General features: G+C 41.0%; 3 protein-coding genes across 3 annotated transcripts; 2 read left to right on the forward strand and 1 right to left on the reverse strand.

Annotated features, from left to right (window-relative positions):
- Positions 1 to 2684: 2684 nt before the first annotated feature.
- Positions 2685 to 11797, forward strand: si:dkey-166k12.1 (solute carrier family 22 member 13). The gene is made up of 10 exons (XM_058618559.1): positions 2685 to 3110; positions 4483 to 4586; positions 5561 to 5715; positions 7231 to 7399; positions 7524 to 7638; positions 8044 to 8144; positions 8272 to 8483; positions 9940 to 10048; positions 10150 to 10362; positions 11429 to 11797. Exons 1-10 carry the CDS (start codon positions 2799 to 2801, stop codon positions 11529 to 11531), a joined length of 1593 nt encoding a protein of 530 aa, XP_058474542.1. The 5' UTR covers positions 2685 to 2798; the 3' UTR covers positions 11532 to 11797.
- Positions 11798 to 12678: 881 nt separating this feature from the next.
- On the reverse strand, positions 12679 to 20247 carry zgc:110239 (uncharacterized protein LOC550326 homolog). The gene is made up of 11 exons (XM_058618560.1): positions 20063 to 20247; positions 19279 to 19338; positions 19098 to 19190; positions 18423 to 18595; positions 17939 to 18188; positions 17644 to 17839; positions 17119 to 17312; positions 16930 to 17021; positions 14137 to 14298; positions 13163 to 13352; positions 12679 to 13063 (listed from the first exon to the last, which is right to left on the reverse strand). Exons 1-11 carry the CDS (start codon positions 20109 to 20111, stop codon positions 12876 to 12878), a joined length of 1647 nt encoding a protein of 548 aa, XP_058474543.1. The 5' UTR covers positions 20112 to 20247; the 3' UTR covers positions 12679 to 12875.
- A 475-nt stretch (positions 20248 to 20722) lies between these two features.
- On the forward strand, positions 20723 to 22404 carry polr1h (RNA polymerase I subunit H). Its single transcript, XM_058619461.1, has 5 exons — positions 20723 to 20872; positions 21149 to 21271; positions 21673 to 21776; positions 21878 to 21987; positions 22264 to 22404. Exons 2-5 carry the CDS (start codon positions 21154 to 21156, stop codon positions 22286 to 22288), a joined length of 357 nt encoding a protein of 118 aa, XP_058475444.1. The 5' UTR covers positions 20723 to 20872; positions 21149 to 21153; the 3' UTR covers positions 22289 to 22404.
- Positions 22405 to 22724: the final 320 nt, after the last annotated feature.

Here is a 22724-nt window from a genome sequence, read left to right on the forward strand (position 1 = left end):
CTCACTCTGGTCCAAAATACCAAAGGTGCTCGTGCTTGCGGAGGACACTTTTGTAACCAGGCAGGAATTAAACAGATACAATTACACGCTGTCACCAGAGGAGGAGGAGGAGCAGGAGGAGCAGGTGGTGATAAAGAGTGTCACGTGAAGAGAAGAGGAGAGGAGAGGAGAGGCCGCTCAGATGTTCCTCTGCTCTGGTGTCAGCAGCAGCAGCAGCAGCCGCTGAAGGAGCAGAAGAGGAAGAAGAAGAAGGTGTGGATGATGATGATGATGAAGGTCACCTTATGATGCTGATGTTTCCTGACCCGCTCCACTCCTGCTGTATCCCGTCAACCTTCATCTCCCCCTGACGCTCTCTCTCTTTCCTGTCTGTCACACTCTCTCGCTCTCTCGCTCTCTGTCATGCTGCACCACAGGAGAGCTTATGCGACTTCCTGTGAGTGCCTTTCAAAATAAACTCCCTCTGTGCTGTCAGAATTGGCTTAAAAAAAGAAAGAAAAACGAGAGATTAGGTTTTAGAGAATGTACAAACATGAGATTAACCTCTACATAGGCTGAAATTATTCAGATTATATATAGTGGGAAAGAAAAGGTTTATTGCAAGAAATATTAAAGCACACTTTAAAATAAAGGACTTATGTAAGCATCTATTGTTAGTATTCACTAATTTTCAATTAGAGACGGTGTGAAATATTATTTTAAGCACTTAAATTTAAAGCAGTATTTTTATTAGTTTACCTAGATGTAAAACACTTATATTGTGTTTTTGGGGGCGAGTATACTTTATATATGAATATATGTATAATGTCACTTTATTGATCAGTATCAATTATTGGGTATACTGATAGAAAATACTGCTAGAAAACTATCATTATATTTATAATAGGTTTTGTTCAATTTTGTATAAAAAGTCATATTAAGGTTTCATTAAAAAACACTGTTAAATTATGAAAATTTAAAATTCCTGTACATTTAACTACAAGCTGTCCAGTATTACTTTGTCTTTTTAACTATTAGATTACTTCATTTTCACTTGTTTTTGTAAAGATTTATCTCAGTTTTTTTCATTTATTTTACTATCTTCCTTTATTTAGGTTAAAAAAAACAACTTTAATTTGAAAATCACACTTCGGTCTGTGTACTGTTTCCTGGACAACTACAGATGACTTGATGGTTTTTTGGGTTTTTTTCCAGACAGACACCCAAACCAGGACCAGTGACGTCACCAGAACCCACAACAGGAAGAGGACATGCAAAAATAAGAGCTTGTGTAACTCATGCTTTACATTGCCATTTAACAACACACACATAAATAATGAACTGCTCCTAATGTGTTACTAAATCTAATTTATATGTGGAATAAAGTGACTTATAAGGATTTTATGAAAGCTTTTAAATCACTATAGAGAAACTGAATGCTGACTCTGCATAAATGAGGTGACCGCTCCCTCTTTGTCCAGCTGGACTCAGGGAAAGAGCAGCTTTTGTTCTGCAGAGAATAACTGGACGTTTCTCTCCCACACCGACGAACTGTGCTGCTGCTGCTGCTTCTGTTAAAGGTCCAGTTTGGGACATTTAGGACAGAAACTGATCATAGTAACCACATACAGTACATGTTTGTATAAAGGTGAATAATCCCTTAAAAATAAAAAATAATCTGATTTTTGTCGCCTTATTATAGAGGTTTTGAAATAGAAATGGAAGCTCACGACATTAATATTAAGATAACAACGTCCTTTTTGGTTTGCAGAGGCCTCCGTAGTTCACTGACACGCTTGGGATTGTATATTTTTTTCAAAATGACCTTAATCAGTAAGTGTAGAGGAGTGTCGTGTAACCTTATGCTTTGACAGCAGGTGGCAGCAGAGGGTCCTATGTGTGTACAAAAAAATCAGGGCTTTATTGCAGGATTCGGGATGTTTGTGCAAAATAACTCATAATAATGTAATAGACAAACGTTTTCCCCAGAGCAGGGGTGAAATAAAGTTAAACAATGTGTGAAATGAGCTTCAAATCAACAATATTCATGGTATTCATTCAAGGTAAAAGTGTTGGTTGTGATATGAAATGGTAGTGAAAAGTTTGGTAACTCTGCAAAAGAGGATTAAACATTTGGAAAACAACCTGACTTCTGAGATTAAAGTCAGAATTCTGCATTTTTTTATTCAGTTTTCAGAGATTAGAGTTAAGATTATGTATTATTTTTCTCAGATTTATGGCATTGTTTACAGAATCCTGAAATTAAAGTTTCAATTCTTGCTTTTTTTATTGATTAAAATATATATATTTTTAATTCTGGCTTTTTTTTATTGATTAAAATATTTTTTCCAAAGAAAACATTGTATGTAGCCCTCATCCAAACAATCATTTTTGCACTGCTGTGTCCTTTGTATGGATTTTAAAACTTGCCTTTAATAGTGACGCCTGGTGGACAACTGATACATCGTCAACCGTCTATATATATAATATATAAGTTATGTAAAAGCAGTCTCTGCTTGGCTGGGGTTAATGTGTGTGTCCAGATTTCGCACCACGTGGCATATTTGACTTTTTTTCTTGACTTTTTATTCACTGATACTTACACTTCCCAGGTTTTCCCCACAGCTGCGTGGACCTTGTCTGAGGAGATTAGACGTTTCCACGCGAGGACGGTGGAGGTTGGTCGCCTGCAGAAGAACTGAGTGAACAATAGTGATTGTTTACCTCCAGACTTGAGCCTGGTCTCCACCACCAGAAGACCTCTCTGTCTCTGTCTCTGTCTCCACATTTACCTACTTTTTATTTGATCTTACCCCACAATGAATTTCGACCAGATCCTCTCCGCCGTGGGAGGTTTCGGTAAATACCAGAGAATTCTCTACGTGTGGATTTGTTTGCCTCAGATCCTGCTCGCCTTCCATATGATGGCGAGCATCTTCACGGGAGCCACGCCGCCGCATCACTGCCGACACACCGGCAATCAGAGCCTGTCTCCGGGCACATTCAGCCCGAACTTCAGCCTCTCCAACGAGTCCCCGTGCGTACTCAACCGGACTGGCGATGAGCGCGCGCCGTGCGCCCATGGGTGGGTGTACAGCCACGAGACATTCCAGAGCACTACTGTCACTGAGGTACACTTTCATAATTATAACGTGAAAACAGATGGAAATTTAATATTGAGCTAAAAATGCATGATAACAGGGCCGGCCCAAGCCTTTATGGGGGCCTAAACTGAATTAGATTTTGGGGGGCCCTCTCCCACCACCTCAGACTATTATTGATACAAATGTAATGTTGTTATGTTATGATACAAATGTAACACTATAGTTATGTTGTTTACACAAACCCAGTGTCACTCTTGGCTTTAGAGGGCAGTAAAATCACAAAGGTTTGGCTGTTATTTATTAATGAAATTATTCATTAAATTAAAGTTGTTCATTTGTACTTATTTTCAACGTGTGGTGAATCTGTAAACCACAAACAGCCGTAAACTCCCTAATAAATAAATAAATAAAAGACTATAACAGCAAGTAATATATTGACATTGTTGAGCATTGTAACTAAGGCTGTTACAATAAATAATAAATAAATATTACATCTAAATATGATGACATGACACAAAGTATAGACAGTATCTGTGACGACTTTTCCTGGTTTTGCATTGTGAAATACATTAAACATTATAAATGAAATACTGTATATGAAAAAATCTAATTTAAGAAAGTCACTAATAACACTCAAGTGTCTTCTTTTCCTTTGGGCTGCTCCCTTCAGGGGTCGCCACAGCAAATCAACCTCCTCCATCTCACCCTGTTCTCTGTATCCATCTCTCTCACACCAACTAACTTCATGTCCTCTTTCACTACATCCATAAACCTTCTCTTTGGTCTTCCTCTGGACCTCCTGCCTGGCAGTTCCAACCCCAGCATCCTTCTACCAATATACTCACTATCCCTCCTCTGTACATGACCAAACCATCTCATTCTGGCCTCTCTGACCTTATCTCCAAAACATCTAACGTGCTGTTCCTCTGATTGACTCATTCCTGATCCTATCCATCTTCGTCACTCCCAAAGAGAACCTCAACATCTTCATCTCTGCTACCTCCAGCTCTGCTTCCTGTCTTTTCCTCAGTGCCACTGTCTCTAGACCATACAGCACCGCTGGTCTCACCACTGTCTTGTATATCTTTCCTTTCATTCTGGCTGATAGTCTTTTATCACACATTACCCCTGACCCTTCTCCACCCATTCCAACCAGCTTGAACATGTTTCTTCACCTCTTTTCCACAATCTCCACTGCTCTGGGCTGTTGACCCTAAATACTTCAAATCCTCCACCTTCTTTATCTCCACTCCCTGTAGCCTGTAATTTGTGTTATGTGTGATTTCTTTTGAGACTTGATAGTTTATAGATTACCTTCAGATTAAACAAATCATACCAAGGGAAGAGGGTCCATGTGAACGTCTTACAGTAACTGCCGAGTTTCCCCATCTTGCTCCAGTGGGACCTGGTGTGCGACAGATCTGGACTAAACAGCCTCGGCTCCTCCATCTACATGTTTGGTCTGTTGGTGGGAGCTCCGGTGTTTGGAGCCATGGCTGACAGGTAACGTTGTGCACGTCTCTGCAGACACAGGCACAGCTGATGTCCTGGAGTTTGATGTCCTTGTTTTCCTTATAACAGCTTTTCTTTAAAAAGATAAAGGTCAAATTAGGCTGATTACTGGGGAACAAAGTACGTTTGTGAAAGTGTTTGATTGATTTAATCACAGCTCTGTGCCGAAGGGAATAATACACAACTCCATATATGGACGTCCTGGGGGGGGGGGGGGGGGGGGGTGTTTGTAGGTTAGGCTTTTTCTTCATAATAAGCAATAAATATGCAGAAGTCACAAAATAGACCATTTTTATTTCATTTTTCTTGAACAAAATGAGCCAAGTGAACTTTGAATAAGACACATTTCCAAATTTCACAAATTCAATCTGATTTTCTTTTTTTTCTTTTTTTTTAAATTGATTTATTTTTGCTCAGGTGTGTTTCCATAGTTGGTGAAAGTGAAAGAAATTACACTATATATATTTGTCATCTATAGCATCTGTGTATGCGTTTAAACACAGTCATGGAAGAAGGGTCTCTTAAGATCTCTTAAAATAAGCCTTTAATATGCACTTAAGGTGAGGGGACGTGCTTTTTCTGCACTGTCATGTTTCTACAGCAGCTCTGCCTTTAATAAACCAGTGAAGAAGAAGAAGAAGAAGAAGGAGGAGGAGGAGGAAGCAGCAGAGACTTGGTAGAGTGAAAGAGTGAAGAAAGTTGAGAAAGTGTTTCCATCCTTTATGGTACGTTAAGGCCACCGTAGTTCCCTTAGCGCACATATGTCAACACTTCTTACACACTGGACCTTTAACTGTGAACTGTCTTGTCACAATAACACAGTTCTTATTTCACAAATATACAGTCGTTGCTTCTTGTGGGAGAAAATGTCCCTGAAATATCATAAATATCATAAACATTTGTAACATTAGGCACAAAGTGACGTTTCTCACGTCCACTCATGTCTCGTCCCTCTGTCCCTCCAGGTATGGCCGGCGTTTTGTCCTGCTGCTGTCCATCGCTCTGCAAACCGTGTTTGGAGTCGCCGTCGCTTTCGCGCCCAACTTCCTCGTGTACGTGTCTCTCCGCTTTGCCGTCGGCACCACGATATCCGGAGTCATCATCAACGCCTTCGTCCTCGGTGCGGTCACTGATAATAAACACAAAAACACACTGATGTAGTCGTGGTGTAGAGTGAGTGGGTCCGTAGGTTTTTGACACACTATACAGGAATCAACCAGCATAACACGTCATGGAACTGGTGAATAACAATAATAATAAGATTATATGAAAGCCATCATGACACATTACACTTTACTTTAGACAACACAAAGAAAATAAATGAAATCAAAATAAAGAATACAGGGTTCCCACAGGTCCTTGAAATCCTTGGAAAGTTTGTGAACAACCAAACATAGACATGGGTCATTGAAAGAGCTTGAATTGTGTTGATATTTAGGTTTGTTACAACGCCACCTACTGATTCATGCCCTGCTTGATGTGCTCAGACGAGGCCTACGCAGGACAAACGTTGAGTCTTAATTACTAGCGTTGATGTGGACACTGTCCACTCTCCCTCTCTCCCTCTCTCTCTCCCTCTCTCTCTCTGCCGTTGACGTTTCCGTGCAGAACAACTAGCGAGTAAAGTTAAGTAAATAGAGAGAGAGCAAATGACGAAGTGATGAGGCCTGGGAAATGAAAAGTTCAAGATCTCTGTCTCACCAAAGACAAATTACATTCGAGACAGACTTTGACCAAGATCTCAAGGAAAAGCACTTAAAAGCAAATCAATAAAAGTTACAAGTTGTCCTCCCTTCTTAATGAAGCTGTGTTAGCAAATTCGGTCCTTGTATTTGAGGGAATTGACCCTTGAAAGTCCTTGAATTTAATGTCCAACCAAGGTGTGGGAACCCTGTGAACAATAAAAGCACAATGTAAACATTAGAGCAAATATCTAATTAAACATATAAGTTCATATAAGTGTTGTAACGTCTCACGTTGTTTTGTGCTACTTCCTGTCCAAAGCCAGAGCATGAACCCTTGTCCTCTCCTGTCCTCTCCTGTCCTGTCCTGTCCTCTCTTGTCCTGTCCTGTCCTGTCCTGTGCTGTCCTGTGCTCCTAAAGCAAGATTGAAGAGTTTTATTTGTCACATGCATCATGACACTCATATAACCCACAGTGAAATGTAACCCTGAGTACGGCAGCTGCAGCAGCATGGGACAGGAAGAACTTAGCCAGGGTGGTGAGGACGGCACAGGGGATTGTGGGATGCCGTCTATGAGATCTGGACTCAGTTTACACTGCCTGAGTCCAGAGAGGGGGGCCAGACGTATAGCAACAGATCCCACACACCCGGGCTACGCCCTGATTGTACCGCTGTACCCCACCCCCAAAAATTCTTGTAGTATTGTAGTGTAATACTCTAGTATGTACAGACTATACACATGTATATATATATATATATATATATATATATGCATACTAAGTAATAAAGATCTAAATCTAAACAACATAATAAACGACAAACAGCAAGTAACAGTAAAACACAATGAAATGAAAGCGTTAAAGTGACAAATGCATGATGCAGTTTTAGCAGCATTGAGAAACATTGAGAAACATTGTGCTATCTGTATTGATTATTGTCCATATTGTCCAGGCACTGAGTGGACGTGCACTAAGAGACGCATGCTGGCCGGCATCCTCACAGACTACGCCTTTGGACTGGGCTACATGCTGATAGCAGGCGTAGCATATCTCATACGAGACTGGAGAAAGCTGCAGCTGGCCATATCAGCCCCAGGCTTCCTCCTCATATTCTATATATGGTGGGAAATCACACCTTTCATTTCCTTACATACATGAACTGTCTTTCTCTGTGACCTTCATCTGCCTCTCAGCTCTTACTCCTTGTCTGTCTGTCCGTCTGTCTGTCCGTCTGTCTGTGGTCAGGGTGGTGCCTCAGTCCGCCCGATGGTTGTTGGCCAAAAACAGGAGAGACGAAGCCGTCGCTCTCCTCCACGAGGCCGCACGTGTTAACGGCAGAGTTTTACCTCCGGCTGCACAGGTGAGCCTGACTCGTTTTTACTCCTTTAAATCTGTAAATTGTGTTTGTTTGTTTATTTTTTACTAAGATAACTACAAAAAAACTACATGACCAGTGTACAATGAGGTTTGGTGATAGGGTGAAGGATCAGACAAAGACAGTGGAATATTTAATCTACTAGCTTTAAGATTAATATAACTATAGGGCGTTTTTAACATGATTTATTATTTAAACTTTAAAAACTACAAGTGTCACTGTTGTCCCATAGATATTTAGAATAGTAAGCCTAATGTGACTGAGACACAGAGGACTGACCTATGTACACAATGTGTACAAAATGCGAATAAGATCAGTTTTCTGTTGTTGTTTTGGTTGATATTTGCTCTGACAAAAGTAAAAACAGAAGTCTTTGTGTGTCACTTTGAGAACTGTGAGATTTTAGGTGAGGAGAAGCGAAGTCACTCTGTGGTGGATCTGGTTCGAACACCTCAGATGAGGAAGAGGTCCCTCATCTTGTTCTACCTCTGGTAAACATTTCTATCACATCTTTGGTTATTTTCTCTCTCTTGTCTCTGTTTTAATAATAATAATAATAATAATAATTATTATTATTATTATTATTATTAAATTAATAATGCCTTATTGTAACCACAGGTGTGTGAACGTGCTGGTGTACTACAGCCTCTCACTGGGCGTGTCCAGCTTAGGGACCGACCTCTACCTGACCCAGTTTGTCTTTGGCTTGGTGGAGATCCCGGCGCGTTCTCTGGTCCTGCTCACGCTGCCCTTCAGCCGCCGACTCTCCCAGAGCGGCTTCATGGCAGTGGGAGGCGTGGCCTGTCTGCTCATACTCACGGTCCCTGCAGGTGGGACAGACATTCAGACAGTCGCACAATTAAATATCTTTAGCTTTACCTTCAGCACACTCACTGAGTTTTGGTAAAACTTACTGCAATGTTCTAACATGTATTTAGAGCAGGGGTCTCAAAGTGGCGGCCCGGGGGCCACATGTGGCCCTCCAATCGATTTCAAGTGGACCTCCAAACAATGTCAAGTTGTAACGAGTCATTTCTATGTTTTTGTTTTTAAATGAATAGATTAATTTTGCATCATAAATATGTTTTTTTATTGTTGCGTATTAAAACAACCACTTACATTTTGAAATTATCCAATCCAATCCAACTTTATTTGTAAAGCACTTTAAAACAAACACAGTGGACCAAAGTGCTGTACAGAATAATGGATAAAAGCTCACACGAGGCAATAGAGTACATGTAAAAAAAAAGGAATTAATATGGCATATTATTGATATGAGCTCATAACGTCCACTGCAACTGTTGCTTTTCCCAAAAAAGTTGGGCTTTTTTTTTTTTTTACTTGACTGGCCCCCGACTGACCAGACGAGACTGCCAGTGGACCACAGGTCATTTGAGTTTGAGACCCCTGATTTAGAGTGTTAAGCAGTTTTGAGAAAAAACCCACACATCCTGTATCAAAATGTGCAGTTTAATCAGACAAAAACTGCAAAAAATAATTTCCACATACACACGAATGGAAAACAGTTGAAAAAAGAATCAGAACCCAGCGCATTTTGGAGCCTCACAGTGTCGTCATACTTTAACGTAGAGACGTGGTTGAAAGTTTAAACGGGTCAAAAGACTTGGGACTTTTCTCACCTATATCAAAGTTTTGATACCTATTACGGTTTTTAAACAATCGCAGTTTAGGTTTTGGACGTTTTCATGTTTTATAATGAGTGTGTATTGCACCCGTTAGAGTGGCACACTCTAGCTGTGGTCTATGAAAATAACCACAAAAATCTTCAAACAAACTTCTCCTGCCCACAATTTCCAACCTACACAGACATTTTTAACATAAAAAACTTTGCTTTGGTTGTTGTCTAACCCTGTGTGTTGTTTTCACTTTCATATGATTTGAGGTTTTTCTTAAAATCACCCAAAAGTGCAGCGAGTTCTGATCAAACCTCCCATTGACTCCCATGTTAAAACTCAACTTTGGCGTTTTCACACATTTTAACGTGGGAGTTCCTGAAAGCCTTTTTTTATCCGTGTCATCAACCGTTCTTGAAATATGAAAACTTTAAAACATGTTGCTTTTTCAAAATCATATTAGGTGTATCAGAAATGCCGTCACAAATAGTCCGAATATGAGTATATTCCTATTAAAATAAGTATTGGATCTTGATAAAAGAGGATATTCATATAGAAAGTCTGCATTAACTAGTGTACGTATATGACAGGAATGTGTAAATGATTGTTATCACTGGTATAATTTCTAATTTCTCTTCCCCTATGTTTGTAGATAATCCTAATCTCCTGGCTGGACTCGCTATGGTTGGGAAGTTTGGCATAACGGCTTCCATTGCTGTCATTTATGTGTACACTGCTGAGATATTCCCCACGGTGTTACGGTGGGACATGTTTGCTGTTAATTTCCCGCCTCACCAACAATTATTATTTATAAATCCAGCTCTAAAAAGCTGCTCTTAAATCTTCTCCTGCATATCCACAGGCAAACAGGAATAGGCATCTCGTCTATGTTTGCCAGAGTGGGCGGCGTGTTGGCGCCCGTGATCAGCATGCTGAGCGTCCACAGCCCCACGGCCCCTCTGGTCATCTTTGGTACGTCCACACTGCTGGGAGCTGCGCTGGCCCTGGCCCTGCCCGAAACTGCAGACAGACCTCTACCTGACACGGTGGAGGACGCCGAGAACTGGGACACGAGGTATTACAACCCTCTGTTCTGCCACATAATAATCCATAATCTGGATCAGATCTGGAGGAAACTTTCGACAAGAGATTTAAGCATTTAGAAAAACAAAAGAGGAACAAGCTACAGAGAATAAGTCTTGGAAAGAACTCCACTAGATAGGAAGAGTGGACTGACAGAGGGTGAGAGTGCAGGGGAGGGGGTAAGGTAAGTGCTCAGACAGAAGATGCTTTTGGAAGAGCTGGGCCTTCAAGAGCTTCTTTAAGATGGACAGGGTCCATGGATGCCTCTGTTCTGGTAGCACTCAGTAGGTCATTCCACCAGCGTGGAGCGACACACGAAAAGAGTCTGGAATGTCTTGTGCGGGGTGTTGGCACCGCCAGACGACAACGTAACACAAGCCTTTAAGGTGGGAGCAGACCCATGAAGCACTTTGTAGGCTAGCATCAGTGATTTGAATTTTATGCGGGTGGCTAAGGGTAGCCAGTGGAGTTCATGTGGCCTTTTAGGTGCCAACACACTCTGGACCACCTGTAGGGGTTTCACAGCACTGGTCGGGAGGCAGTAGACGAGGTGGGAGATGACCAAAGCTTGTACTAGAAGCTAGGCAGCCTGTTGACATGATCTGTAAAGGTCAACTGGTCATCAGCCATGACACCGAAGTTTATTGCCATCTTGGAAGGAGCCAGAGATAGGGAGTCGATATTAATGCAGATGTTATGATGCATCGTTGGCTTGGCTGGGAAGACCAGCAATATTTCATAGTGGGTAGAGTCTTACCAACATTCAATGGATGTTACGAAATTCAGATTGATCCGCCAAAGACTGAAGACAAGAAGTCGCTAACAGGAGGACAAACTCTGACAGAGGTAGTTAGGAAACTGGAATATCTTTGTAAGATCTATTTCACAAAAACAACAACCACCATCTGTGTTACTACGCTTCACGTATATTGGAGCTCTCAGCCTCTGTGACCCTGAGCAGAGTGATTTAAGTTATTTATCACCACGTTTGTTCCCACGTGAAGACCTCAGTCTCTGTGAGCAAGCTCACAGTCTTCTTTGTGTTTCGTCTCCTGCAGGCCTCACGTCACCAAGGACAACCGTGAGATATGCGAGGGTCTGAGCCAGGTGGCCAAGAGCACAGAGGAGGAGGAGCTGCGACGTCTAGCGAGCCAGACGTGACATTGACGTTCATAACATGTTGTTCACATGTCTCAATACTTTACATTCACTTCATGAGAATTGGGTTTAAAGCAATTTTTAGTTAGTCAATCTGTGTTGATCTGAAGAACGAGATTAGAGCTTTAGAGCCTAAGCAGACGGTCACTCCCTCTTAAATGCAGCGTGTATCATCGTAATCTGTCGATTATCTCAGGGACTTTTATTCTTCAGGAGTTTAAGGATTTACTGCAGATTTGGCAACTCATAAAACTCTTTTTAATACTGTTTGTGTAATTTCATACTCATTTTATAACAGTCGAGCCAAGAGAATGAAAACTTAATTCTGCTTTTCATTGAGTAGTTCTTCTGTAGTTCTCAGTAAGTGAAATGTGATTTTATATTGTGTAGGACTTCGTTTTGATGAATCACTTGCCATACTAACTTTGACAACTAACTTTAACCAGCTCATTTCTTATTAAGCGTTAAAAAAAAAAAAAGTTTTTTCTTCTTAGAACATTTATTTTTGCCCTGTGCATTTGCAACAATACAAATCACAAAAAAACATGTACAACTGGACATTTGTACAACAAAGGCACTGTACCTGTGCGGCCCCACCCATGTTTTAGAGCAAAGAGGGCTCTGTGCAAGTCACATAAGAGAACGTAAATCAAGTGATCTTAAAGAGCAAAAACAACAATTCTCACTCCGATTAGTCTCACAGCTAAAGGTGCAGAAGGAGAGAAGGTTTTGACCAATCACAAAACAGTTTAGAGAGTTGGACGTGTATAATAAATGCCGTAAACACAAGTCAACATCGGCTAAATAGATCACCTCTACATAGAACGAGTAGGGCTCGGTATCGAACTTACATACTCTACACTTGTACCAACCAAACTTTAGACTGGGTTCTGAAGAGGACGTTCACTTTCAAGTTTCAGTACCTTAGGAGTTCATCTCAGTGTCATTGAGCCGTAAAGCATGCAGCGTGCGGTTTGACTTGATGTAAAGTGCCTTGTACATTGTGATTTGGTGGTAAACGAATATAAAGTTTGATTTGATCCAACAAGTCTGAGTGAGTGTGAATTTCATTTAAGACTTGATGAGGAGTTGGAAAAACAGCCAGAGAATGAAACCGGTGTTGAAAATAGTATTGTGCAGGAAGTCCATATCAAAGAAATGTAACCAAGCATTTTAATTATGTATTTAAATTCAAAATGCCCAAAAAAAAAAAATGAGTGAAGAGATGAGCTCAGGAGGGAGTGGTGATCCCAAAACACCTGCCGATGAAACCCCGTCAATTATTTCTCCAGTGATTCTGCCAACTGCAGCTTTAACAAACACGATCGAGAACGTGGAGCGAACCGTCTACGCCAGAGTCACGTATGTAGCGTCAGTGGCCACGCCACAGTTGTTGTCCTTCATAGACATGAGGATGTAGCCGTCGTTGCCCCAGTACGTGGACCACGAATTCTTAACCAACCAGTATGGCTCCCCGTCCAGGCTGCCGTAACCCACCGCAAGCACGGCGTGGTCTAAATCATTAGTGGTGTTACCTGAAAAACAAGAGGTGGAGTTTCAGAGAGAGTAAAAGTGCTTTCGGTTTAAAATAATAAAATAAATAAAAAAAAAAAAAAGCAAAGAAGTAAACATACCACAGGCAGGTTCGTAGTAAACACCGTGGCTGTAGAAAACAAACGATCGATGCGAAGCGTCGATACTAACGGCCACAGGGCCGTTCTTATAGAGCGCCACCTTGAGGGCCTCTGCGTCTCCTGACGTGACGTTGGTGTAGCTCTGGATGCGTGCGGTGAGCTGAGATGAGTTCAAGTGGCAAAATCCATTCTGTTCAGAGGGGGAAGAATATTTTTTACAAAAGAAAAAAAAAAAAAAAAAAAAAAAAAAAGCTTGAACCTATGGAGACTTGTTCTACAGTTACTCACAAAACATGTCTCATATTCTCAGAATAAACACAAGTTCAGCAGGGAATGGGAATCATACGGTTAATGCGACGTCTACAAAAGGACCACAAAAAAATACAGAAACATCAAACTGACTGAAGGTTAATCAGAGGATCATTGCAATCGTGAGAAAATGTCTTAAGGGGCTTCAGTGTCTTTTTTCCCCCCACTTAGAAATAATAGAACCTGTCATTTCATCTGGTGCCAACTAAACTTAACGCACTGTTAAGTTTAGTTGGCACCAGATGAAATGACATGTCACCTCAAGGCAGAACAAAACAAATGTGTCTAAAAGGAACCACTCGTCTGCCGGATTATCATAAAAAAAATAAACAAAATGATTAGACAGACAGAAATTATCGTTATATTTGCACATTATTGGCCAAGGGGCTGCAGGTGGACAGATTTTAGGAATTTATCTCAAGTTAAAGTCACTTTTGCTGATTTCTTTTGGTTTTTCTGTCTCCGTTCGAGTTTCAGTAACAGAAATTATCCAACAATATTTTAATGCTGTATCCTTCATCTGAAAACGAGCTTGATCAAGCAATAATATCAGACCTGACTAAGGGAGGGTTTGTGTGTATACAGCAGCAGCGCAGGGGCGTTTTACTGAAAATGTATTATTTTGACTGCAACAAGTAAAAAGGCATCACATGTTCTCTTCTCACCATTCCCATATAGGCTCCGTACGTCTCCATCGTGGCGATGCCGCCGTGTTTCATGATCCACTCGTACGCTCTCCACTCCTCTCCGCCGTCACAGCCGTTGTTGCCAAAACCCCAGGAACAGTCGACCAGCATCTGCTGAGACAGAACCTGCAGGGAGCCCGTCTGAAAGATCCAGAACAAACAGAGTGTGAATATTATGAACTCGTTTTTGCACTGCGGGAATCAAACCCTCTTAAAAAAAAAATAAAAAATAATAATATTTTCAGCCTCCACAGTCTCACAACCTCATGACCCGAGGCCCATTTCAGAAAGCAGGTTCAACAAACTCAGAGTTAAAACCTTAACTCTAGGTTGACCAACTCTGAGCTGTCAAACTGAGTTTTCAGTTCCAGAACAGCTGATCAGCGTTAGTTTAATCAACTCTGAGTATGTTCACTCAGAGTTAAGCGTGTGCGTTGGGAATGAAAAAAGCCATCATCGATGGAGAACAACTATTCACCATGGCAACGGGTGAACAAAGAGCACAGCCTCCACTTTAATCCAGTGGAGCAGAAATATTAACATTTATGTGAAGACGGGTCAATAAATGAACACTATCTTATACAGTGTAATCCACTCATTCATCATTTCACAGACTTTCATTTAATTAATGCAAGATAAATGCTGCAGTCCTACACATATGTTACATTTGATTTGATATTTATTCAGCTGTAACCTGACGGGGAGAGAAACTGAAGATGAGAATATGGATCAAACTGATAAAAACATAGTTTACTTATGGACCTATGATTATAAAGTCCAACTGAAGAGTACATTTTTAAACTGACTCACTATTTTACATTAAAACATCTTGCTCAACACCATTTCATGACTATATTTCGTGTAAATATAAAATGCTGTCAAAGCACATTGAGATTTTGTCTGCAGTGAAACTCAAAGGGTCACTTCTAAACTACAGTGAAGTTAAAGAGTTTCCAGCTGCATCAGAAATATTCACATCAGCTATAATCTCCAGCATGATGTGATCTATGCTAGGAAGTTGGAACATTTCACAACCTGACACATGAGGTCTACATTACAAGGGAGTGTCTACAGGGATTAGCCCACAGTAACACACAGTAAAACAATGCGACAGTCTTAATGTGCACAGAGTCAGTGTTGTCCACATCCATGATATATTCATCATAAAGCGCTCGTATCAAAGAAAGTCCTTGGGCAGGCTAAGGAAGTAACCAGGGTGCGAACGACGGGGGAGCCAGGGGAGTCTCACCCCCCCTTAACGAGACATGAGCTCCCCTGGAAACATGATTTGTGAGATTTTGGGAGTTCTCTAAAATATTGTTTTTTGATTGATTTGATGCGTGTGTGGAGGTTGGATATGTGGTGATATGTACTGACTTAAGGCGAGTAGACGTACAGGCTTGTGATAATGGATGCGTTGTGTTGAGTAGGCACTTTTTTGTAAACCGTGTCGTGCCGTGCCAAGGTGAGTAGAGCCGGTGGAAATACACCACAAGTCCTTGCTATGAGGCGCACGCAAGCATCCGTCCCGCAACCCCCAAAAGCTGCGGTATAGTTTGCACACTGGAAGTAACACCTAATAGGGATTTCAATGTTCTGAAAGACATAACATTTCATTAATTCGTATTTCTGGCAGATATTCAGCACGAGCGGGAGAGGAAGTCTGAAAATAAAACGTCCAGTTTACAGAAAAAAATATGTGTTGACACCACATAATACTTCACTTTACTACAGCTCAGCGTGCTCCTGTTTATTCAGTCGGGTGAAACACTGCTCTGTTTGTTGTGTTTACAGCATTTACAGAGGATTTCTGTGCGAGCAGAACCCCAAAAGAACCTAGTCTCTCAAGCAGCAGTGAAGTGCAACTTGGCTGAGCTGCATGGCCCAGAGCGGAGCGCGACCATTCTGCCCAGCAACAGTGAATACTATTTTCCGATTGGCTGATATGTCACTAATTCAAGACAGCTGTATGAATGAACGAAGCAGAGCAATCTGCCTCCGCATCATCGTTTCATAGATTATTTTATTTGCAGTGACTTTTATCGCGTGGGAAATGTCATCTGTGGCGTGTGAGTGTGTAAACTTATTGAAATGTGTGTCTCGCGCTGAATGCAGCTCTAAGATGGTATTTCCACAGGAAATACCACAGTGAGCTGCCTCTGCCACATTTGCACTTGCAGTCACTCGATCGTCAAGCCCCTGCAGTGCTCACTCATCCCCCCACTCACCGATAACTCCCTGCCCACTTTTTGTAGATTTTTAAAATCAGGCATTGGGCGGAGTCTGCTTCAGAACAGGGGTTAGTTCCTCTTTAAGCTGAACTGGCTTTGTGAAACTAAGGGTTAACTAACTCACAGTTTTCACTTAACCTGCTTTCTGAAACGGGTCCCCGGAGACTTTTAGAGTTAAACGATTTAACTACTAAGTAGAATTTTAACAGTTTCAAAAAAAAAAAAAAAAAACATCTGTAATTTAAATTTCATAAATGTGAAGATTCTGGATAAACAAGACAATTAAGGACATTGTCATTTTGGGGGTTGGAAACAGGTTTTAACATTTAAAAAAAAAAAAAAAAAAAAAAAACAGATCAAGAAATTAAAAATAGTTTTGCAACTTTGTCTGCTAAAAATAATAATAATAATAATAATAATAATAATAATAATGATAAAAATGCCTGTAAACCGATCGATTCAGAAAATCTGTGTATCAAAGAGGATTAGGAAGCAGCCCAGTCTGCACAGGCCAGTGTTTGTGTGGTGAAAGCTACTTCACCTTTAGGAAGAGAGCGCCCTCTACTGCTCCAGTGGTGGCAAAGCTCCAGCAGGAGCCACATATGGCTTGATCCTTCACTGGGGTCACAGCACCTGAAGGGGAAAAGAGCACATGTAACTACAGTATGGGGATTATGTGCTGCCAGACAGATGCACCTTTATAAACCATTTCAGAGAGATATGTGTGTACCGTAAAGCCTCCAGTCAAATGAATCGGGGACTTCCACCCCTTCATAAATCTCGGAGGGGAAAGGGAGACCTCTGTTTGGAGTCTTTGCGCTTTTCCTCCCTCTCATTATGGCCAGCTCTGACATGGTGCGGTCTGACAGAGAGTTCAGAGCCAGAGAGAAAGACAGCCCTGCTCTGTTCTTGGAGTGGACATACCTACGAGGAAACACTTATTAGATCATGTAAAAATCCTTTTAATGGAAACTCTTTATTGCAATAAATATGAAAACAATCATGTGGTAGCACCAAGAAAATGAAACTCTAAACCTCTCATAATTTCTCACCCGTGCATTGGAATATGTGGTAATGCTAACATTAAGACTACAGGGCGATTAAATTACAAAAAACACAATTTGTTACTTCCCCCAAATCGTTCAACCCTAGTGTCAAAACGTCAGTATTTCAGAATCTCAATCACCTACACTGCAAATGCACTTTTACACAGTGAAATTAAAACCAACTTTAAATGACAGATCTGTCCACTCACCTGAGGTTATGAACAAAAGCGTGCTCCCTCTTTTCATGCTCTCTTTCATCGCTGTACTGTCGCTGAAACTTGTCCTTGAAATGGCTGAACATGCGCTGAGAGTGGCCCGACGCTGTGGTGTGGATGAGATCTTTCATCGGGTTGGCCAACATGTGGTGCTCCACACCTGGACCAGGAAACCCCCCACAGCTCATCTCTATGAGGAATTAAAAAAAATAAAATAAAATAAAGTTCTTCATGCTTTTAAAGCTCTTTACGTCCAGTGTTTCAACTACAGAAGGAAAGAGACACAAACCGTCAGGCAGGGAGAAGACTTTGGGCTCCACATGAGTAATGAACTCCTTGTAGTCCACCAAGTATTTATCATAGTGAGAGCCCAGCAGTGTGTTGTATCCCATCATCTCATAATGGAGGGGTGTGGCAGGCTCATTGTCCCCCTCTGAGTGGGTCACCCACAGAGTGTACATGTTCTTCTTGTAGCCCACAGTGGTCACGTTCTGCCAAACTTCACACAGGGAACCTGCGTAGTACTCCATCCTCAGGAACTACAGGGAGAAACCACATCTTTATTTATGAGACGAGACAAAAAAGTGAGAGTTTAATCAAGAGCACGGAGTCAGAGTTTAATTTCAGTGTGATTTAAATATTATAATTTTGAGTTCAGGATGAGGGGGACTGGTATACACAGAAGTGCCTTTAGAAAGACTTTTACAGGAGTTAAAGTCTGCCCTGTGGTTAACTGCACAGTACACAGAGTGTGTTTATGTGTACGCACACACCTGGAAGCCCTGGATATCAGGCAGCGCCGCCTGAGGTGTGACCGTCTCATTCTGTGTTCCGTTGACCTGAAAGCACTTCATCACATTCAGTTCCACCTCCGTGGTCTCGGGTGAGATCTTGTAGGCGATGCCCCACTGCGGCTCTGCCCCCAACTGGTATGTCGACACTTGCCCTTAACGTCAAAAAAAATGGGAGATGTTAAAATGACACTATTGCCTACTTGCTGTGCCTTTCCTCATTATTTTCCTTTTTTTAATAAATATCTTTGCCACAAGGCACAAAGTAATACATACATGCAGTATATAAACAGTTTATTATGGTTTTGAGGCATCACAATCCAGAGTTTAGAATGTTAAAAAGGCATAAGAAACAGCAAAGGGTGTCATTGATGGATGGTGAAAAATCTACAAGGCTTGCATCAACTTTATAATCTATATAAAAAAGCCAATGCTGCAAAACTCAGGCTCAGAGTCACATGAATTTCTGATGCGAGTCACAAGTTCCAAGAAAGTGCATGGTCAGTCTTTTTCACTTCACGCTTATGAACCGAGCGACTGATTATGAACCACTCTTGTCTGACACAAGAGGATCTCAGTTTCACATCACTAATCCAACCAAGAAGAAGGAATACAGGTCAGGTTTCAGATAAACAGGCAGGATTTAAAGTCTCTTACCATGGTAGTAGTCTATTCTGCTGGACTTTGCTGGCAGATCAAACCAGGCCTCAAACGGCTCGTTGATCTCAGCATAAGGCAGAGAAATTACTCCTGCAATGGGAAAGTTGGGTAATGAGGTCAAATTCTGAGAAAAGAGAGAGACGTCAGTGTGTAATCTTCTGGCTGGAATGACATTTACCTTTCACATGATAGCTGTTTCCAAAATCTGGAGGAGAAGGGACCGCTTTTCCCTCTGCAGCTAAAAGAGAAGAGAAAGAAATGTTGCTTCAGTTGGCATTTCTGACCTAGTTTATTTCTTCTTAATATCTGTACATTTAACAATTCATCTGTTACTTTATGATATCCTCCATTTTTTATTTTACACAAATGAAAATGATTCCATTTAGGCTCATTATAGAGCAAATTAACAGCAAACATATCCACATTTGAGAAGCTAAAACGTTTATTGGTGAGGTATGTTCTTTGTGACCCATTGTACAAACATATTTTACTTTATCCTGCCTCAAAGTAAAGATACATGTACAAACATGGTGGGTCCAAAATGGCCACCTGAGCTGACGCAGCTCCTGATATAAACATAAAAAGCCTCATCCTGGAGTTAATGAAATTGGGTCTATGTACACTTATTAAAAAGAAACAATTATATGTACACATTTGACCTTTAATAGTTATCAAATCAAACAGCTGTTACAGGCCCACTGCACAACAATGATTATGTCCTTTGCACATTACCTAATTAAAGAGTACACTCTACAGTGTTGTATAGTGTCATTGGTCGTTTAAAAAGAGAGTATACAGTTATCCTTACGAGCAAGCCCATTCTAATTTCTCATATTTCTCATATTTCTCATATTTCTAACATAGGTTTGGTTTACTCGCCATTAGTGAACAGCGACTAGCTGCTATTGTAGCATAAAGCTAGCTAAAAACACGTAAGTGACAAACAACGCGTTGTCTCTTACCTACGACAGCCAACAAAACAACAACAACTGCAATGAGCCAGCACCGCATTGTTGCTTCTTCGTGCTCAGAAATGCAAAGGAAAGGAGGACAATAAGTGAGTGGTCAGATTGAACTCTAACAACAAAAACACATGACTCAGGAAGAGCCCACGCGTAGCAGATACCCAAAAAAACACTGATAAAATTAAGTTACTGCCGTCCTCTCTTAACCAATCACAGTGGGGCGTGGAGGAGCATTGACCAATCAGATACGAGAGGCAGGAAGGCGGGTCTTATATGTAAGGAGACCATGTGATTTGTGTCATGTGGCTATGTAAATGTATGTATGTATGTATATATACTGTATACACACACACACACATATATATATATATACAAATATATATTATAACAGTTGAAGTGACAACTGTTGTCACTTCAACTGTCCCAACACTACAGTTATTAACAACTACAGTTATTAACAATTAATTAATTTTGCAGGATGATAACTCAAATACAAATACATAAAACTACCCCCAACCTTCTTAAACAGCTCATATACCCGCTGTAATTGGCGCCATATCTGACATGAGCTTGTTTCAGGGAAAGTGGAAAATGGGGTTACTGTCTAAATCCACTCCGGAGCACTAGGTGGCGGTAATGCACCAAACACTGGATGCAAGCTGAACTGCTGCTTAAGAAAAAGACAGGACAGGAGGAGCATGTTACACTAGTGTACAAAAACCATGCTGATAATAACACAACAGTAGAGGCGACTCTTGACGGAAAGTGTCCATTTTTTTTAATTTAAGACTCAGTTTAACCAAACAGGTAAATACATTAACTCTAATTGCGCGACTAATGTCTGCCAATGTTGCTAAAGTGAGATATATGCTGCTAACGGCAGTGGTTTTATTCCACATGCTAATGTTATGTGTTAGCATGTTATTAGTACGAGCTAATCAATCAGTTTTAGTTAAAAACAAGCACTTTCATGTTAATATTTGAACTTTTTTAGTTTTAGTTGAAACCACCTATAATGTGACAGTAATGTGACTGTATATCATCAGTGTTTAACTGACTTTGTCTGTGTGTGTTTTCTCACAGATGAGATGTCGTGTTTTGATGGTAATCCTAACTTCTGTCCTGAGTGTGGGTCTGTCCTTCCTCTGCCAGGAATACATGACACTGTCCTCTGTCCCCGCTGCTCCTTCTGCATCCCTGTAGCAGGTAACAACTGTCTGTCTGTCTGCCTGCGCTGTGCTCCAAAGATACTGACATCATCACACACTTTGGTTGTTGTAATGTTTGTTGCTGTATTTTGTTGGCCCTAATTTCTCAAACTATGATGGAGAGATTCTTACCAGGACCAGGATTGAGTGTTTCTGCCCTCCTTGTTTTAGAGGAACAACACACTGCTCCAACACACCTGATGTTGACAGAATGATACTGATAACGGCTCATCATAAATTATTGTGAGTTTGTGAGGGAATGTGAAGCCACTATCACAATCCAGTGGAAATTGGGCTCTAGATGAACAAATCCAACACCTCACCGTCCATTTAAAATAGAGAAATAGTCTGTATGCAAACCTTATTTTTAACAGATGACCTCTTACTTGTTTTATTCAGAGTTTGCAGGTCAGGAGATTCGCTCGACTGTCGTCTTCAACCCTGTGGAGCAGTCGGCAGTGACTCTGGACGATGTGGAGGACTCTGACCTGAAGGGACCTGTGGTAAGAACAGAGCAGCTGCTGCTTATCGACTGTTACGTGAGACAACAACAACAAAAAAAGCAGCTGTACGACGTATTAAGAAGGGCATCGTCTCATTGTAGATTGACAGACGCTGCTCTCGTTGCAATAAAGAAGGGATGGTTTACCACACCAGGCAGATGAGATCTGCAGACGAGGGACAAACGGTCTTCTTCACGTGTATACACTGCAGGTAACCGCTTTTTGTATATTTACATACACATAAGAAAATATGGACACTGGGAGCTGCAGTGACTGTTTTCAGAGCAGTAATTCTAAATATTCTTGATGGAGTTGCTGTAAATGAGCGTAAAGAGCATAAATCTCCACAGAGCAACATTTAAAACCTGAAGTTGCCTCACTACAACAACAAATCCAGGCCATCAAGTTGTTATTGTAAATGACAAACATTCACATTCAGTGTATACGAATGTCCTTGTTTATTTTTTGTACTTTTTTGGTATTTCAGGTATCAAGAGAAAGAGGACTCCTGAGGAAAGAAAAAACAACTGCTGCATATTTTCTCCATGTTTGGTTGTGTCAGTTTTTCAGATGTGAGGAACAAATTGTGCCATTTTTTTTTGTAAATAAATCTTTACATTGCAAAGCATGGCGGTCTTTCCTGAGTTATTATCGTTCATCCTGAGCTTTTACTAAATAGTTTCCACTTGCTAGTTTGTTTTTAATTGAATCTTCCGTAGACTGGATATCTGCAGCTGAGTAAAATATGTCTGGAATGACAAACACGAGTGGAAAAAGTGACGTTGTCAGAAGAAGAAAAGGTGCACATGTGAAATCTGACTTTTAATCACAGATAGAATGCGGATATGTGTAGCAATTATCCAGACAGGCTGTTTCATAAGCAGGTGACGTCAGCGACGAGTGACGTCAGCGCCATGGAAACAAACACAGTGTGTTCCCTTCCTTCAG

This window comes from Solea solea, chromosome 20, assembly GCF_958295425.1.
Source record: "Solea solea chromosome 20, fSolSol10.1, whole genome shotgun sequence".
NCBI classification, from domain to species: domain Eukaryota; kingdom Metazoa; phylum Chordata; class Actinopteri; order Pleuronectiformes; family Soleidae; genus Solea; species Solea solea.

What these genes read in the sequence shown, in the direction of transcription:
- si:dkey-166k12.1 (XM_058618559.1), top strand. Translation starts at nt 2,799, where the DNA reads ATGAATTTCGACCAGATCCTCTCCGCCGTGGGAGGTTTCGGTAAATAC. An exon ending in CATCAACGCCTTCGTCCTCG is followed by an intron (nt 5,716 to 7,230) that starts GTGCGGTCACTG and finishes CATATTGTCCAG; the next exon opens with GCACTGAGTGGACGTGCACT. An exon ending in TTTTACCTCCGGCTGCACAG is followed by an intron (nt 7,639 to 8,043) that starts GTGAGCCTGACT and finishes TGTCACTTTGAG; the next exon opens with AACTGTGAGATTTTAGGTGA.
- polr1h (XM_058619461.1), top strand. Translation starts at nt 21,154, where the DNA reads ATGTCGTGTTTTGATGGTAATCCTAACTTCTGTCCTGAGTGTGGGTCT. An exon ending in CTTCTGCATCCCTGTAGCAG is followed by an intron (nt 21,272 to 21,672) that starts GTAACAACTGTC and finishes TGTTTTATTCAG; the next exon opens with AGTTTGCAGGTCAGGAGATT. An exon ending in TTCACGTGTATACACTGCAG is followed by an intron (nt 21,988 to 22,263) that starts GTAACCGCTTTT and finishes TTGGTATTTCAG; the next exon opens with GTATCAAGAGAAAGAGGACT.
- zgc:110239 (XM_058618560.1), bottom strand. Translation starts at nt 20,111, where the DNA reads ATGCGGTGCTGGCTCATTGCAGTTGTTGTTGTTTTGTTGGCTGTCGTA. An exon ending in ATTTGACTGGAGGCTTTACG is followed by an intron (nt 17,022 to 17,118) that starts GTACACACATAT and finishes TTTCCCCTTCAG; the next exon opens with GTGCTGTGACCCCAGTGAAG. An exon ending in ACGGAGCCTATATGGGAATG is followed by an intron (nt 13,353 to 14,136) that starts GTGAGAAGAGAA and finishes CCCTCTGAACAG; the next exon opens with AATGGATTTTGCCACTTGAA.